Here is a 15,930-nt window from a genome sequence, read left to right as displayed (position 1 = left end):
TCAACCCCCTCGAGCACAGAATTCGTCTCCGTCCCGTAGATCCTCACTTGCTCGATCTCCCGGCCGTTGGGGAAAGCTGCGGGCACAGTGTTTCTCTCGCACGGTACCTCGCGAGGATATGACGATGATGACAGCAAGGGATCAATGGCAGATGTCGCAACTCCGAGGCCAGCGGAATCAAAGCAAGTCGGCCACCGATATAACAAACCCCCGGGTTCATTCTCTGTTCCCGGGGAGTTAGGCATTGGCTGCGAGGAAAACCGACGATCCGAATGGCCAGGTCGCGACGTTGCAAAGCCATATCCACTTTCCGGCATGGCGTGCGTGTATCCGAAAGGCTGAACAGAAGAACCGGTGGCGGGAAAGCGAGGGGATTCCGAAGTTGCTAAAGCATGCAGTTCCTGCGAGGGTGAAGCAGAGGTTGACCCAGGGCAGAGAGAGTTGTGCGAGTGCGTCGCAATCTCCCTGCTAAGGGGTACTTCGTGCTGTGAGACAGATCTCTCGGGCGCAGTTTTGGCTTCACACGTCGACCCTTTGCTGGTAGACCACTTCTTGCGAGAGGGTTTAGTAACGTGCCATTTCTTCAGTCGACTCCTCAACTGGGTCTCGCTAGAACAAAAGCCGAATTAGCAAAGTCATTTCCCGTGACCGAAACTGGAATACACGGTCAGGCAAAATTATAAGGTACCTTGGATGGAAGTCCTTGCACTGCAGCGCCTTGATTACTTGCTTCAGGGGCCATTCCTCCTCTTCGTACAATTTGGTAATCAGCACGCGTTTGGTTTCCCATATCCTGGAGGGTATTGTGCTTTTCATCATGTCAAACGCGGCGTGCGAGTGCGACGGAGTCGATGGGCAGCTCCAATGGCCCCGTGTGCACTGGCGTTTTTATATACCTTTTCCCCTCTAGCTGACAAGCAACAGATGGCATGAATTAAACTTTGGCTGGAAATGAGACTCCGTGGCAAAACCGCCGTCCACGATCGAGAGACAACTAGTGTCGACGATGGAAACTCTATACCGTCTCTGTCTCCGCCGTTCGCTCTGGTTGGGACGTTGGGACCAAATCGCGTGTCGAGCTGATCCTTTGGCTAGCCATGAACTCCTTGCCCCGCATATCCAAATGAGTTCTGAAGGACCCTTTCCAAGGTTGCGACCGTGTGGTGGCAGTCGGTGCTAGTCAGGAGCTTACCACCGCGCTCGTGCTGCGTCCCAGCTTTTCAGCCAGTCCGCTCCTGGCGCACAAATGTCAATTTCATTTCCCTGAATTCCCTGAAAAATCCGTCGCAACGCCGCATTTGGGCCATCCCTACTGAAGCGGGTAGTAGATTGGCATTGCGGCGATGATCCAGGGGTCACTGAGTGCCCGCTCTTTGGTTCGGTCCAGCCCCGGGAGATCCTTTTTCAGTCTCGAGAGAGCGTGAATTGTTAGAAACGATTGCAGCAAGCATTCCCAGTCACGTTTTTGGGCGCTTGGCTGTTCTGTTCATAGCGCACACGTGCGGTCATTGTTGCCCAGATGCTAGTGTCAAGCAACGATCTTGATCTGCTATATGAATTGGGTGGTTCAGGGTTGAAGCCTTGGCATTGCCACCGTCCAAGAGACCGGGAGGAAACAAGATAGAGTCAATTCAGAGAGGATCGAGTCGCAACAACAAAGAAAACAGAATGACGATATAGAGGGGTCCTTCACGGCTTTATAAGAAGTCGTTGCTGCTCCCAATATTGCGTATTGCCGGCATCCGTTCCCTGTTGGGTAATGCCTCCGGGCCGCTGCGCTGAGGGACGGCTTTGCTTGATTCGTGGTTCCACCGTTTTCACATCATTACTAAGTCAGGTCAGTTCTCCGTCTCGAGGACAGTGCGTATGCCCTTGTTTCTCTGCATGTTCTCCAGATTGAAACCTCCGGGGCGGCTGAAGAGACGGATATGTCCACTACTATCTATGCCGTTCGGTGACCACAGCTGAAAGTATTCACTAGGTTATCGAAATGCACGCTTCTTCTCTCTTCGTGGTTAATGCTCGCTGCACACCACCTACCGCAGGAAATTGATGGAACGCCTCCATTCGATCTAGGGACCGCGTGGGCGTACACTGGACTACGACGCAGTCATTACACGCCCGCAGGCGGTCCGCTATCAGGCTTACTCTAGCAATCCCGCTTCGCTCAGTGGGACGAGGCAGACGAGGAGGAGGCTCCAGAATCCAGCATCTTCCTGGAAGGGCTCGATCTAACCGAGGGAAATAATCCTTACAAGGAGCTTCAGACAACCACCGGAGTCAGCCCCCACCCGTGGCGCTCACCTTCTATGAGAAATACCAAGATAGAACGGAGCGGAAGGAACATGTTTTATATTGCTTTTTGATTGTTAACTGCTTCGTAGGATTACAGCGCACTGACGCGAGAATCTGCTTATCGGGGAGGCGCCTGTATAATTTAAGCGTTTTATGAGATAGACTTCATCGGCTTAATAGAATGTCGATTAATAGATTGATATTCTCTCCTCTGTTTCTCTCCTCGGCCAATGATAGTTAGGTTATGTTCTGTATCTCATCTAACATATCTGTACTCCACCCATCCCTACTTACCATCCGCTAATCCTCAGAGACACCCAAAGACGAAGTGAAATCGAGCATGCAACCTAGACGACGACACATGTTGTCAAGTCAGCAAACCAACAATCAAGTTGTATGATCACGATAACCAAGCACGTAGTCATGTTTATTTTCAGACGATGTCGCTCTTCCAAAGCAAATAAAGGATGCGATCATTGTATAAGACCTCACATCGGCAAAATAGAATTTCGTCACAAAACCAAGGGGACAAGGAAGGAATTGGGGAGGGAGTGTGAGTGTGGCTTACTCTTTGAATGCAACCCATCGGTCATCGATCTTCCTCGGTTTCCCAGGGCTGTCTGGTTCGAGGAGGTAGGCAGATGGATGGTTGAGAAGGGGCACCAGCGCTTTGTTTTATATCTTGAGTTGGAGTCATAGGGAGCAAGTATACCTTGTCATTTGATATGAGTAACCCCTTGTCATCTCTCCAGTCGGACTCCTAATTGGGAACAGGTCCGTATCCTCCCACGAGGGACCCCAGCCCAGCCCCTGGGTCTCGTTGACGCAGGTTATTCAGATCCTTCGGGGTCTGCTGGTAGTTGGAGAAGGTCATCTCGATGGTTTCTTCTTACAGATTGAGAATAACACACGAAGGCTATTCTCTAGTAAATACATACAATTATCGTTCTACAATATGGATGCGATTAAGGCTGGTATACTCTACAATGGCACGGAAAGCGCCTGCAAGTTCTATGCGGTTACATCGACTGCGAATAGCATCCTACGGCAATGAAGAAGCAATATAAAAGAAAGTCAAGGACTAGTATTCTGAATACATACTCTGTATAGCAGAGTCATGTAGAATTCATTGTTGCTGGTATGTACATGTGCATCGACTTGCCATCTCCACATCTAGAAGATAGGGCCAGTGAAAACCACCGGGGTTGACCGACGTCAGTTAATGACAAGTCCAATCAAGTTACATTATTCCACTCCCTTGGGTTAGCTTGAATATTCTAATCTCGTGTGTATCATTCCTGATCGGAAATGACAAGAACTCCCTCATGGTCCATCATATCAGATCATTGTGAGTGACCATGAGTCATTCCTTGGCGCGGCCCACAGCCGATGGAAGTATAAAAAGTCCCAACGCCTCATAGGATAAAGTATTCTCAACAATAGTGATATCCTAGACACCGGATCCAGAAGGTACAGCATATCAATCTCAAAACAGTGATTTTTGACATATTCCACCCGGAAGTTAGACCCGGAACCCCTTGTCGACTACCGCGGTTTCTTTCGCCCAAGGTGACTGACTTGGTTCGCATACATCAACGTGCTACAAGAATCACAAGTGTCCTGTCATCTCCGGCTGTACATAGCGTTGATAAGCACTCCAATCAAGAGTTCTAACGAGAGATTGATGGTCAATCTCACTAAGCCTAAATTTGCGATCCAGTGGCAAGGTCAGGGAACGCACTCAGCATTGGGATATCGGACCTGACACGAGACGATTATAGGCTCTCCAGCTTACGGTATGGCCGAATCGCTTACCTATTATAGTTATCAGCAGTGAAAGTCCTCGTAGACGCTCCATTGCCTGTAGGAACGAACCTGCGGAGAAAGCCTTTTGGCCCCGGCCATGGTAAAATGATCGATGTGTACCTACGTAGAGCTTCAGTTTCTCGATATGTGGGTTCCACAATACTGCCTGTAATGTCTGCCCTTATTCCTGGGTTTATATTAGCACACTAGTGCAAGTCCGACCAGCGAAGGTTGCCTTGTTGCGGAGTTGAGAGCTAGCTCACATTAGCGCCGAATTGATGATCGCCCGGTTTACCACAAAAGAATCTGCCTGCAGCTCTACGAGGGTCTTGCATACGAGGTCTTTGGCGGTGAAGCCGAGGAGTCTTTTCGATGTAACCTGTTGAAACGAAAGGACTGCTAGCAGCCTGGCTCCCCGGATTACCCGATCGGGAAGCCCTAAATGCTTGTATGCAGCATTCAATGATCCATCGTTGTTGTATCGTGGAGACGGGGGGGAGAGAGCCCCAGTTTGTCCCATGGTTGTCAGTTCGCCTCTCGTCAGTATGCATCGCTATTTTTACTCGATGATGGACTGATTCGAAGCTAGAGAGTGGACCTGATATCGTCTTCTGCGGAGGACCCCGTAGCTACCTAGTGGGCTCGTCTGAGAAGTTCTGTTTTTTTCTAGTCAATTGTTTCTGCATTATATTCAAGGCATCTCCAACGGACTAATTCCTCTTCTTCTTCTTCTAAAGGTTTGGACTTTCACATTCATAATCATACTGCGGTTTGAACCTCCATCTCTGCAAAGCACTGCGCACGGGTCTTCAGAGAACAAGATACACGGAAGCATTGTCATGGCTACTTCGTTGTTCGGTCAGATAGCTGCCTGATGGGAGCGGGCTTATGATGGGGACGGATCCGCGAGTGGATGAGGGACATTGCGCTTCTAGGTGAGCTTTATGTTCAATCTCTCTCACTGTCTGAGTGGGTCGAGATAGAAGCTGGGTTGCTTATGATATGTTAAGGTCGCTTAGGCTTACTGGATTTTAAATTAATCACGTATATATGGTTTCTAAATTTGATCGAGATCCAAGTGTTATTCACTAGAAATAATAGCTCAAGTATAGTTCTAGGTTGATCATAGACAAAGAGACGAACATACGCCGTATGCATTGTCCCTCATAATCATCCTTGGAACCTACGCACTGTATTTTGGATCACACGTGCAAGTGCAACCTGGATAAGCTCAAATGAGCTGGTCATTCTCGGCTCCCCAGCACATTGAAATCAACTTCTTTCATTCCACGCGATTACGGATTGAAGCCGGTCCACTTTCCTATTTGGTTCACTCAGGCGCGTTTTCCCCAAAGCAAGTATTCCGTATAGGCAAAGGAGGTTGCAAGGTGGGTGAGCACCCAAAATTGTATGGCACTCACTATATGGCGGATTGGGTAGTGGAGTCCCTACAAAAGCCAATGGTCTTTTGGCTCATGTGATGCACACTACCACTACGCATTGCGGTACTTACACTCTAGGGGAGAATCCTGCATCGCTTGGCCAAAAATATCCCGATCCAATCAAGCAGAGATAGCAGGAAGACTACACCACGGGTGGACACATGGCCCCGGGTTACCCATTGTGGAAAGACGGTCGGTGTCGATAGAGCAGAGACGTCATTTTGGTGTCCACGACGACTGATGCATTGCTCTGGGCCGTCATCCATATCGGAGGGAAACATAAGGAGCGGATCCATTGTGATACCCTCTGTCAAGCTGTGGTGTCTGATCATGGTGGAATGGGTTGACACGATCAAGGAGCGAGCACATGCGAGTGCAGTTCACACCATCCAGAGCGGCATCCGTCCCCGCTTGGTTCGGCATTGCCTTGGGTATGGTCTGGCGATCAAAACAGATAATCAGGTAGGGGGGAAAACGTGGTGGGAGGGCGGATCAGACCACGGGTCTGGTTGGGTGCATGAGTGATCGCAGACATCAGGTACCGCGTTTTCTGATGGATACGACACGGTTGGCGCTCGAAACCAGGCAGAGGGGTAATTGCAACGAAGCAAAGGAAGACGGACGCATGGTTCGGAAGGCTCAAAACGGCGATAAGGCGCATGGATCCGATGACCAAGTCGAAGCTCGAGAGGTGGCTCGTCAATCAATCTAGCTTGGGCAGGAAGAGGTTTCGACTTTCGAGAGAGCGGATTTTCGTTCTTTTGACACAGCTCCAATCCTTGGGATAATGGCGGTCAGCATTGAATGACCAGGATTGATGCCGATTTTCCGCGGATTCTGGTTAGCGCCACTGGCGTTGTGGGGCGGCTTCGGTGGCGGTGAGGAAGTTTTCCCCGTCAGCCATTATTATCACGACGCCCGTCATGCGGAGTAGGGAAAAATCATGAATAAACATTCATGTATAGAAAATAAAACCAGAGTCGACCCAGCACGGAGCACAGAGCCCCTATTTGTGATGATCCAATCGAGTTTCAAGTGCTACCTGCCCAAGCTCCCACGTTAATATGGCCTTGTTCCTTCGTCACCTGAGGATCTGACATTGAAGTAGTGTTCCTGTACGGAGTACGTGTCTCCCTTCGAAGCTGTCGCCACCAAAATCCGGTGGTATGGGGCATCAACAGCTTGTCGCGATCGTCGGAATCTCCGGGTGATCGAGAAGCAGAGATAAGACGATGCCGGAGCTAGGGGAGTAGCTGCTGTGCACTATTTTCCAGAATGGCAGAATGTCTTCCGTTGCCGTCGATCTAAGATTTTAGTCTGTCATCTGACCCCATTTAGATTGAGTTGGCGTCCGAATCGAACGGTCCTTGCATCCTTCCAGGCTCTCGTAGTCGCATCGTGAGCTTCAATGAAGTGGTAACAAGAGAGTCCGACCGAGGAGAAGGTACGCGAAGGAAGAAGAGCCCGCCAAGCCCTCACGTGCCGGCGTCCCGTCAGGGGCAACAATTTGTTGTCTTGTTCCAGCTTTCCTTTGCCCATTTGCCATCCCTCCAGAAAGAATCTCCGGAATAAGCAAAAAAAAACAAAGATAAAAAAAAATGGACCCAACTCATCCACCGGTCCGGCATGATCTGGCACACGGAAACAGCTCCAACTTCAGTTGCCTCCCCGTGTTATATTTAATAATCATAAATATGGGTCAATGGCTCGACTCTCGACTGGATCGTCGCCCCCGCAAGAAGGTTTTTTCGCCTGTCAGCGACTCCTGTTCGTGCACGGCGTTGCCATCATCTCCGCTGTGGGCCCCCTCCAGCGTTATCTAATATTGGGACGATCGCCCTTCAAAGGGCCGTTTTCTCACCAGACTTCGGCTATTTGAATTGTTTCTTTCTCCTCATTGTCAACCTACTCCCCACTATTGTTCACTCTTTCGGTTTTCATCTGGCTTTCGTCATGGCCTTTGACTGCTATTGCGCCATCTGCGGCGTCGGGTTCTCGGGGATGCACATCGAGGCCCAGTCGGAAACGGCGATGGAGCGGCGGCGAAGATGGGTGGCCAAGAGAACTCGCGCCCTGCAGCTGGGCAAGGACTTCAACCAGGTTTCCCGCGAGGAAGGGAACGACGAACCGCCTATTCGCAGCTACGACCCGCGCATCGTCGGCACCGAGAAGATCGAATGGCTCTACAAAGCCCATTGTCTCGCCATGAACGAAGACTCGAAAGGAAAGGAAAAGTGAGTATGCCAGCAAGTTGTTAAGACGAGAACAATTACTCACCAGTCTCTCGCAGAGCGTTCATCTCGGGACCGGGATACTATGCTGATATGGTAAGTCTTCTTCAATTTCGTGGAGTGATGGACTTGAGAACTAACCAAATCACCGCAGGGAGAATTGGTGGTCAAGGCTGGACCTGGTAATTCGGATCGATCGTCTCAAGCAAACTGTCATACTCATTTTTTTTTCTTAGACTCCTCTCGACCCTTTCACCGAGACGTTTACGCATGGTACGGGCTCCCCCTTGGCCCCCTTCGTACATTTGACTTAGAGCGCTGGACTAACGTGCATGTGTCTTCTAGTTATTCCCACAGTACGGAAGAAGCCTCCGGACCCGTCCTCCCATTCCACCAGTGCTGCTTCGAAATTCTCACGCGAACCCTCACCGGATCGGACAACACTCAAGATCTCAACTTGGACGTCCTCTATCACATCATGAACACTTTGAGTAATGGATCGTCTTCTGCTCTGCAGCTGAGCTACGGAGACGACGTTAGTCGGGCTCAGGGCCGATACTGGGAATGCATTCCCGGTGCCGAGGCAAGCCATCTCGGGTCCAGCGTTCTGACGCGTCTCGAATTAACCAACTCTATAGTACTGCGCGACGCACCCCACGAACATCCCCAATCTGGACGTCTTCATCGAAAGCAGCATGACCACCCACGCCGGATTGAAACTCCCCTCCGAAGAAGTCACCGCTGGCGACCGAAACCCTACAAACCCGTTCGGTCGGCTTCCATTCGAGATCGTTGAGCGCATCTGTCTCTACCTGCCGGGTGAATCTCTGAAAGCTTTGACACAGGCTTCGCTGAGTATCCAGTTGCTCACGCAGGACAACTTCTTCTGGAAGCGTTTTATGCAGTGGGATATGCCTTGGTTTTGGGAATTGCAGACGAGTCAGACCCAGAAGAAGGCTCCGGAGGATCTCAACTACAAGCGGCTATACCTGTGGTTGGATAACATGACGACGCCTCGGTACGGCATGGACGATCTGAGCGTGATTGGCGTTGCAAACCGCCGACGTATCTGGGGCGTTTGTGAGCAGCTGGCACCGCAGTATCATAAGGGACTAAACCAAACATCTGGCGAATTGCCGCGGTGGGGCGTGTGTTGATTGGGCAGCCAGGTAAGAAAGGCCAAATTCGCGATCGCTGAGTTTGTTTCTAACAGATTTCTGTCAAGTGTCCTCACCGAATTAGTCCCTTCTACAGTTTGCAGTTCTTCTTTTATCTGCGAAGAGACCTCGTTTGACTTGGTCCAGAGTGGAAATCTGTGAGCCCTCTCCCGCACGTGACCCCGATTGTACTTGATTGCTAAACATCGCGACCAGATATATACCAAGTTTCTGCATGAGTAGCGATCTCGATTTTACATAGCGTTATAGCCTTTTGGCTTGCTTCGGCTTGCAGCGGTGTTTTTAGAGGTGATTTTAATCCATATATCGATAGACTATTAGACATCATCGGCAGCGAATCATCAATTCTCATTTTGGCTCACTTGGGCTACCCATTGACTATATTTGATCTACCCACTACACCGTAGAAATACTATGGCCTAAATTAGGTAACCAATGTGTGCATGTTTGCAATGTTCGACTATATGCACGCATTTACTCGTTCTATAGGAGCATTGTTAACAAGACATCATAGCACTGCCACCAAGCATACTGGATGTTATCCTATTGAATGATCGGCTCTGACACCTTTAAAGTTTACGATCCTCGTCAATAGTGTTATCCCTTGCCTAGAGTTATACCCTTGAAAATGGTCGTACTCCCGCCTTTCTCCGAAATAAGATCATTCAATCACTTCCAGCTTTGAGGGTTTTTTTTTTTTTTTTTTTTTGTCTTTCAACACCGTCAAGGGTTCCAATAAAGTCTACAACAAAGAGAGAATGGTGGTTAATAATCTATAAATAGCTGGTTTATTTAACAATGCTACGGAAAAAATTATGTTCTAATAAACGGCATCGGTCTCAGGATCTACCAATTACTCGAAATCTGTATTTTTATATTGTACTGCTTGGGGGGGTTGGTTGAAATCATCTTATTATCGCCCTCTTCAAGCTCCTAGCTTCATGATTTATACCATCTCTTTGTAAATAAATAAGCTAGATGAATGATATTGACGTTGCGGTTAAAGTTGGGCCGGTAGACATCAACCTTGTTCAAATCATGTGTAACCTTGAGCAATGCTGTCGAGTTGCGCGGACCGAGCCTTATTGATATTTAAGTTCATGATACAAAATGCCAGCGAGGAGCATTGTAGCTACTTCGCATGAATGTACACCGAGTAGATACCTATGGCAGACCAACCTCCCGGGAGCGTGGATCTCCGAGCCGAGAAGGCAGGCTTAGCGCGGGCTGACTGATCGGATCTGGGCTCTGGTCGACCGTCGATCAAAACATTGTCCGGTGTGTGGGCCGCGCGTTGTGCATCCTCCGTTCCCCACGGCCTTAGGAAGTCGCCGTTGCTGAAAAAGTCCCTGGGTGATTCTGTTCAGACTCCAGACTCGAGACGGCAGGGCGTGTTCAGAGGGCGCAAGCTACGCATCGTCCCGATTTCTTCTAATGTCCTCGCAATAGAGCCTTTCTTATCTCCCGACTGGGATCGGTGAGACTCTTTGTCTCTCTCTCTCTTTCTCTCTGTGTCTATCCGGTTTGCGCGGATCCCCCCGGATAATATGACTGCCACTCCAGAGAGCGCGGAGACATTGAAGCCATCATCTCTGGTTTCATGCATCAGATTCCTGGCGCGATATCGATGGCAGTTCCTGGCTGCTTATCTCATAGTCCTGAGTTTGCTCATTGGGACATTGATGCCCACGTTCAAAGGCAATGATGTGAGAGTATTGAAAGGTCGGTGCTTCTCCAGCTAGTCGAGATGCTTAGCTAACAGGTCATAGGAAACAAGCTGTACCAGCCGGCTTTGGAGGACTATGAGAAATCACTGGTCCTCGCCAAGTCTCGCTCCGAAGACATTTCGTGGGCGTACAATCTCTCCTCGGAGTAAGTTCCGTTGCCGTGCGCCAGACTTCAAACACCGCTAATAACTCAGTTGGGGCGTGTATATCTACACATCCGATAGAGAACCCGGCTTCCGTACCACCCCGGCCAACAAAGGCCGCGAGGGCATGTCCTATCTCACTCACATCATCGACAATTACGACGATCTGACGAACATCACCGTTTTCATGCACGGAGCAGCCTCCCAATGGCACAATGACCTGGAGGACAACTCCCACTCGTCGTTCCTCTTGTCAAAACTGCGAATGGACGCGGTCACCCGCAAAGGCTATACCAATCTTCGCTGTCAGTCGCGTCCGGGCTGTCCTGTGGCAATGCGCCCCTCGGATCCGAAGTTCACATCCATGGATGACGTAGTGTATACGAATTTCACCTCGATCTATACCGAGTTGTTTGATCTACCCAAGGAACAGGTTCCGAGTGAAGTGGGGGGCATTTGCTGCGGTCAGTTTGCCCTCACGAAGAAGCGCATTCGGCAGCGACCTCGAGAGGAGTACATCCGCATGCGGGACTGGGCTATTTCAACCCCCCTCGATAACTTCACCGTGGGCTCGGTGTTTGAGATGTTATGGCATCTTATCTTTCTGGAGAATTCGGTGTCGTATGTTCTCTTTCTTATTCCTTCCTGGTGGATAGTCCAACTAACACGTACAATAGATGCCCCGATCCGAAACAATGTTATTGTGACCTTTACGGCGTTTGTGACGACTAAATTTGTACTTATGACAATAGACCACCTTCACGTTCATCATGAGCAAACCTGACCCCATGCGATAGAATTAATGATCGAATCTTACCACTTCATACAACTTCATAACAATAATAATCACTTCCAGGACACTCGTACTCATCTATTTCGCCTTCTTGTGCAGGTTCGATCGCTCTTCCCGGAGACCTTGGTGTCTTTTCTCAAAAAGACAATCTCGTGCAACCAGAGCTAGTCGTGCTCCGGTCGGGTCGAGAAAAGCTCCGTCTTGCAATCCTCAAGTGTCGTTAAAATTCATTCAAACGTTGATTGAGCATGGGGATGTCACTTCCGCATAATACCGGGGTAATTAGTTGACGGGTCGACGGATTCGGAAAGGACGCTGGTGGTTTAAATCCCCGTGATCTTTGTTTCGGCCGAGGAAATAGGTTCCTTGGGATACTCGGTGAGTTGAGTATAACAGGTTGGATGGCGCGTGTCGTGTCCGAGCGCTATGGTCTAAGAGTCGAGGTGTCGATAGACCGGTGTGAAGCGAGCGGATTTGTGACGGTTGTCAATTGCAGTAAGTTGAATACCTTGGACAACATGAATCTTGGTACCGTATTCGCTGGCTATTCAATCTCGCATGTCTCTGCCTATTGCCAATCCCAATTGACTAGCTCAAAAGCAGTGTCGAGAAACAAGCGGTCTGCAGCATATGAATTGCATTGCATCAACGGTCAGAGTTCACGTCTCTTCAGTCAACAAGCCCAATTTCCTCCTCGCCGCCACTTCCTCTGCAGATATGGGTTTCCCTTCGATTTTATCGACCCGGTTCCCTTCCCACATGATCATACCGCCAGCGGCCATCGCCACGACGCAGGCTAAGCCGATGAAGAGACCGGTCGTCCAGGGAGGGCGCACATGGCGATTCATGCCCCACATGCACCCGGCCAGACAGCCCTGCAGAATCGTATTCCAGATCATATTGTGCACGACGAACGTCATCTTCCACGACGCCGTCGCAGGCGCATACACGCCGGTCAACGGCGGCTTGGGGGCCTTGCTCGGAGGGATGGGGGTCAACACCGCCTCGGTCTCACCTCTCTCTAGATCCGCCCGAGGCAGTCGGAACCAATTTGCATGGGCGGCAGCTAATCGAGCGAGGGCGTCATTGCGACGGCTCTGGGTGCGGCCAAACCGCCAGAAACACCACCAGTAGAGGTCCCGGAGACGGAAGGGAGCGAGGCCGAACCCCGTCACGCAGAAAAGACCGTTGAGGATCTGCGAGTCGATCTCGATCCAGATCCGACGAGGCGAGTTGATATCGTCGCATGTGGGATGGCACATGGCCGGCGCGGCATTACACATCAGTAGGAACAGCATCCCGCCCCAGGCAACCACATTCAGCATGTATACTGTGATCAGAAAGCCGGTCGGAGTGATGGCCCATCGACTGAAACGCTTCAAGGCGACGGTGCATTTGATGGTCCCTGGGAGAGGAGGCTGTTTCTGAGCGCCCTCCACGGTAAGCATTCGATTCGAATCGGCTGAGCTGACGTTGGAGACTCTGGGAGAGAGAGGATTGAGCGAGGGTGATGGCATCATGGCTGTCTCGGCCGCGGCCTCTGCCTCAGTTGGGAGAGGCGGATCTTTGTTGACGGATAAATACATGGTCGTTCAACCGAATAGCTAGCTTTGCTTTGCGTTTTCATCGTCTGCGTAACAGACCGACAATGCATGGTTTATTTATAAAAGACGGCGTCTGCCAATGCTGTCGCCTTGGAGATCTCTGCGAAGTGGAACCTTTTTTTTTTTTTTTTGCCACTAGATTGCTGGTTGAGGTAGCGTTTAATAGATCTCCAAAAAAAAGTTAGACCATCTCGACCAGTCGAAAAATTGATAGTTCGCGATGATCGCCCTTCGTTGGGTCGTATTTCGTTTTATTGAACCCTTTGGGTTAGTCTCCCGCGGCCATGTCTGAGGCTTCGTATTCGCTCCGCATACTCTTTCTATCAAAGTCAGAATCTTGGGGCTGGGCATCGTTATGCATAATCGTCTTTCCTGGCTTGATCGTACCGATCTCCGATATGCGAAGTCACAGGAAGCAAACCGTGAACTATAGCAGTATGTACGGGGTACCAGGGCAGGGCTTCTCGGGCGCAAAACCATCATTTGCCCCCAATCCGCATTCCGTGTATGGCTGCAGAGCTCGAGAATATTGGTGCTCGAATGTACAGTAGGTGCATGCGACAAAAATTAGGTTTGGGGGTGGTTTTTACTCGTCGAGTGAAAGAGAGAAAAAAAAGACGGATATAGCATGTCCTAGTTTCGATCTAGGGTCCTAAGCGGGTTGTTAGTTTACTGTGTTTAATGCCAAGAATAGAAAGTAGACGTACCTCCGGGTTATGAGCCCGGCGCTCTTCCCCTGAGCTAACATGCTGGGATTATTAAGCTTTATGAAAAAAAGGGTTATATAAAGACTTACAAAAAGCAGAGGTTTTATAGATAGAGGATCTCAGTTTGAGGCACCTACCCCCGCCAGAACAAGTTGATGCCTACAACATAGAGAGTACTGACCGCCACTTCCTATAGAGTTCTCATATACTCTGTAGAATCAGCTGGGAGTGAAGAAATATTACCATACAATCTTTGTTAGAGATTTGGCAACTAATAGCGGATAATCAGTATCCCATTGATGTATTTAACTCACTACACAAGGAACTACGGCCACGTTTTCACGCTGCTTCACTCCCCCGAATTATTGAAATATCATCCAGACTATTTACCAGTTGACTTATAATTACTGTTTGAAAGGAAAGTCTAGACTAAATGGTAGTAAAATTGAGAGACGCAGTCCTAGCCTCGACTGTAAACTAATCATACCGCTGCCTATCTGCGGCGTGTTGGTGAAAACTCGGAACGGAGAAGTAGGAAATATAAAACTTTGGCAGGAGGCAAAAAGCGGAGTCGCCTGAGTGCGGTAAACACAGAAAAATTAATCAGAATCACTATAATGGCTTGATCTTTGCGAAAACTAAGTGTCAAATCACATATCTAGGGACTAATATCAGCATTTAACAGTGGCGAGTTTTTATATATGCAAAAATTTAATCGCCGGCAACCATTCCCAGCATGTTAGCTCAGGGGAAGCGCGCCGGGCTCATAACCCGGAGGCCCCTAGCTAAACTAGGACATGCTAAAGTTTTGTTCTTGCCGTCTCTATCCCCATCCTTGTGTATGTGATCTCTACAATATAATATAACTAATTCAGGGTACTTGTATACTCATTGGAAAGATTCTTGCAGGCTGTGCCACTGTGGTACAGCGACGGTAGTGGCTTCGGCGGCCACGTACTAGCAGAGTCGGCAGTCAGCTTGCGAGTTACGAAAGGTCTGAAAGTTTATAGGTCACTAATTGACATAGAAAGTAATCCTATAGAGTACATATGAGTATGATAGGCAAGGCTGTCAGCTACGTAGCGAAAGTTAGAGTACAACGATGAACTAGTTGTTGATCGCTGCAACGATTTCCCAGGCCCAGTATATTGTCCCGCATAACTACTAACTTGACGGTCTAGAATATCAGTTTTCGAAAAGATAAGATAAGATTTAGGTGATTTCTCGAACATTGAGCCACCCATGAGCTATGAAATGACGAGATAATGTGAAACGGCAACTGCTGCGGAGGTTGGAGCCAAAGAAGGAATAGCGTGCCTTCTTGAAAAGGTCAATTGTCTCGAGGGCTCTGCTATTCACGGCAATACTCTCCGAGAGCCGGGCTTCCCAGTGCCAAGGCCTTGGCAAGGCACGGTCCCGTTGAGGCCGACTGGTTTCACCCGACAGTAGATGATCATAGTGGTCACGAAATCTATAGAGGGCATTTACACCGGCAGTGTTCATAATTCTGCTCACTTTGGACACCTTCACTCTAGAATGTAATTGGATCCGCTCCTATAGAGAAGAATGCTTAGTTAATGTCGCATACCATACTCTTGCATCATGACCACGTCTTGGATGGCCTCCAACAAGCCTTTCTAGTTGATGGAACGCATTGATATTCATTCTACCTACTCTGTACTCCGTAATTGATTAGAATAGAATCGCGTTATTTGAGAATGACCCATCCATCAACCACGTGGACCACGTAAACCCCAATGAATATTTGACCTTAATCCTACTCCATATTAGGGCCACATCCTTATGAGTCTATGATACGCTCAGAAAGTCTCAGACAGGTGACTTGAATAGCCCGTGAATTCATGCCTCCGAGAGGTACTTTACTCTGTAGTCCATAGGACACCGTACAGTACACCGTAGGGCTGACGTGGTATATTACCTATCTTGGTTAGCGCCTAATCCCAATCAGGCAATATGGTGAGTGCGGTGCCAAGAACGGCCCGA

The 15,930-nt window shown here is 49.3% G+C and overlaps 4 protein-coding genes and 1 non-coding gene across 5 annotated transcripts; 3 read left to right on the top strand and 2 right to left on the bottom strand.

Annotated features, from left to right (window-relative positions):
* Positions 1-7,496: 7,496 nt before the first annotated feature.
* Positions 7,497-7,781, top strand: LDX57_003042 (uncharacterized protein; the record flags this gene model as incomplete). Its single annotated transcript, XM_046084679.1, has 1 exon — positions 7,497-7,781. The coding sequence occupies one exon, from the start codon at positions 7,497-7,499 to the stop codon at positions 7,779-7,781; it is 285 nt and encodes a 94-aa protein (XP_045940642.1).
* Positions 7,782-8,252: 471 nt separating this feature from the next.
* Positions 8,253-8,931, top strand: LDX57_003041 (F-box protein; the record flags this gene model as incomplete). Its single annotated transcript, XM_046084678.1, has 2 exons — positions 8,253-8,357; positions 8,413-8,931. 2 exons carry the CDS (start codon positions 8,253-8,255, stop codon positions 8,929-8,931), a joined length of 624 nt encoding a protein of 207 aa, XP_045940641.1.
* Positions 8,932-10,499: 1,568 nt separating this feature from the next.
* Positions 10,500-11,554, top strand: LDX57_003040 (DUF3431 domain-containing protein; the record flags this gene model as incomplete). Its single annotated transcript, XM_046084677.1, has 4 exons — positions 10,500-10,674; positions 10,722-10,824; positions 10,874-11,443; positions 11,500-11,554. The coding sequence occupies 4 exons, from the start codon at positions 10,500-10,502 to the stop codon at positions 11,552-11,554; spliced, it is 903 nt and encodes a 300-aa protein (XP_045940640.1).
* A 720-nt stretch (positions 11,555-12,274) lies between these two features.
* LDX57_003039 (DUF2985 domain-containing protein) lies at positions 12,275-13,201 on the bottom strand (the record flags this gene model as incomplete). Its single annotated transcript, XM_046084676.1, has 1 exon — positions 12,275-13,201. The coding sequence occupies one exon, from the start codon at positions 13,199-13,201 to the stop codon at positions 12,275-12,277; it is 927 nt and encodes a 308-aa protein (XP_045940639.1).
* A 642-nt stretch (positions 13,202-13,843) lies between these two features.
* LDX57_003038 lies at positions 13,844-13,970 on the bottom strand. The gene has a single exon. It is a non-coding gene; the product is annotated as a tRNA-Met (tRNA).
* Positions 13,971-15,930: the final 1,960 nt, after the last annotated feature.

This window comes from Aspergillus melleus (assembly GCF_016097325.1).
Source record: "Aspergillus melleus strain CBS 546.65 chromosome Unknown contig2, whole genome shotgun sequence".
Lineage (NCBI taxonomy): Eukaryota > Fungi > Ascomycota > Eurotiomycetes > Eurotiales > Aspergillaceae > Aspergillus > Aspergillus melleus.
This window is presented reverse-complemented; position numbering and strand designations above follow the sequence as displayed.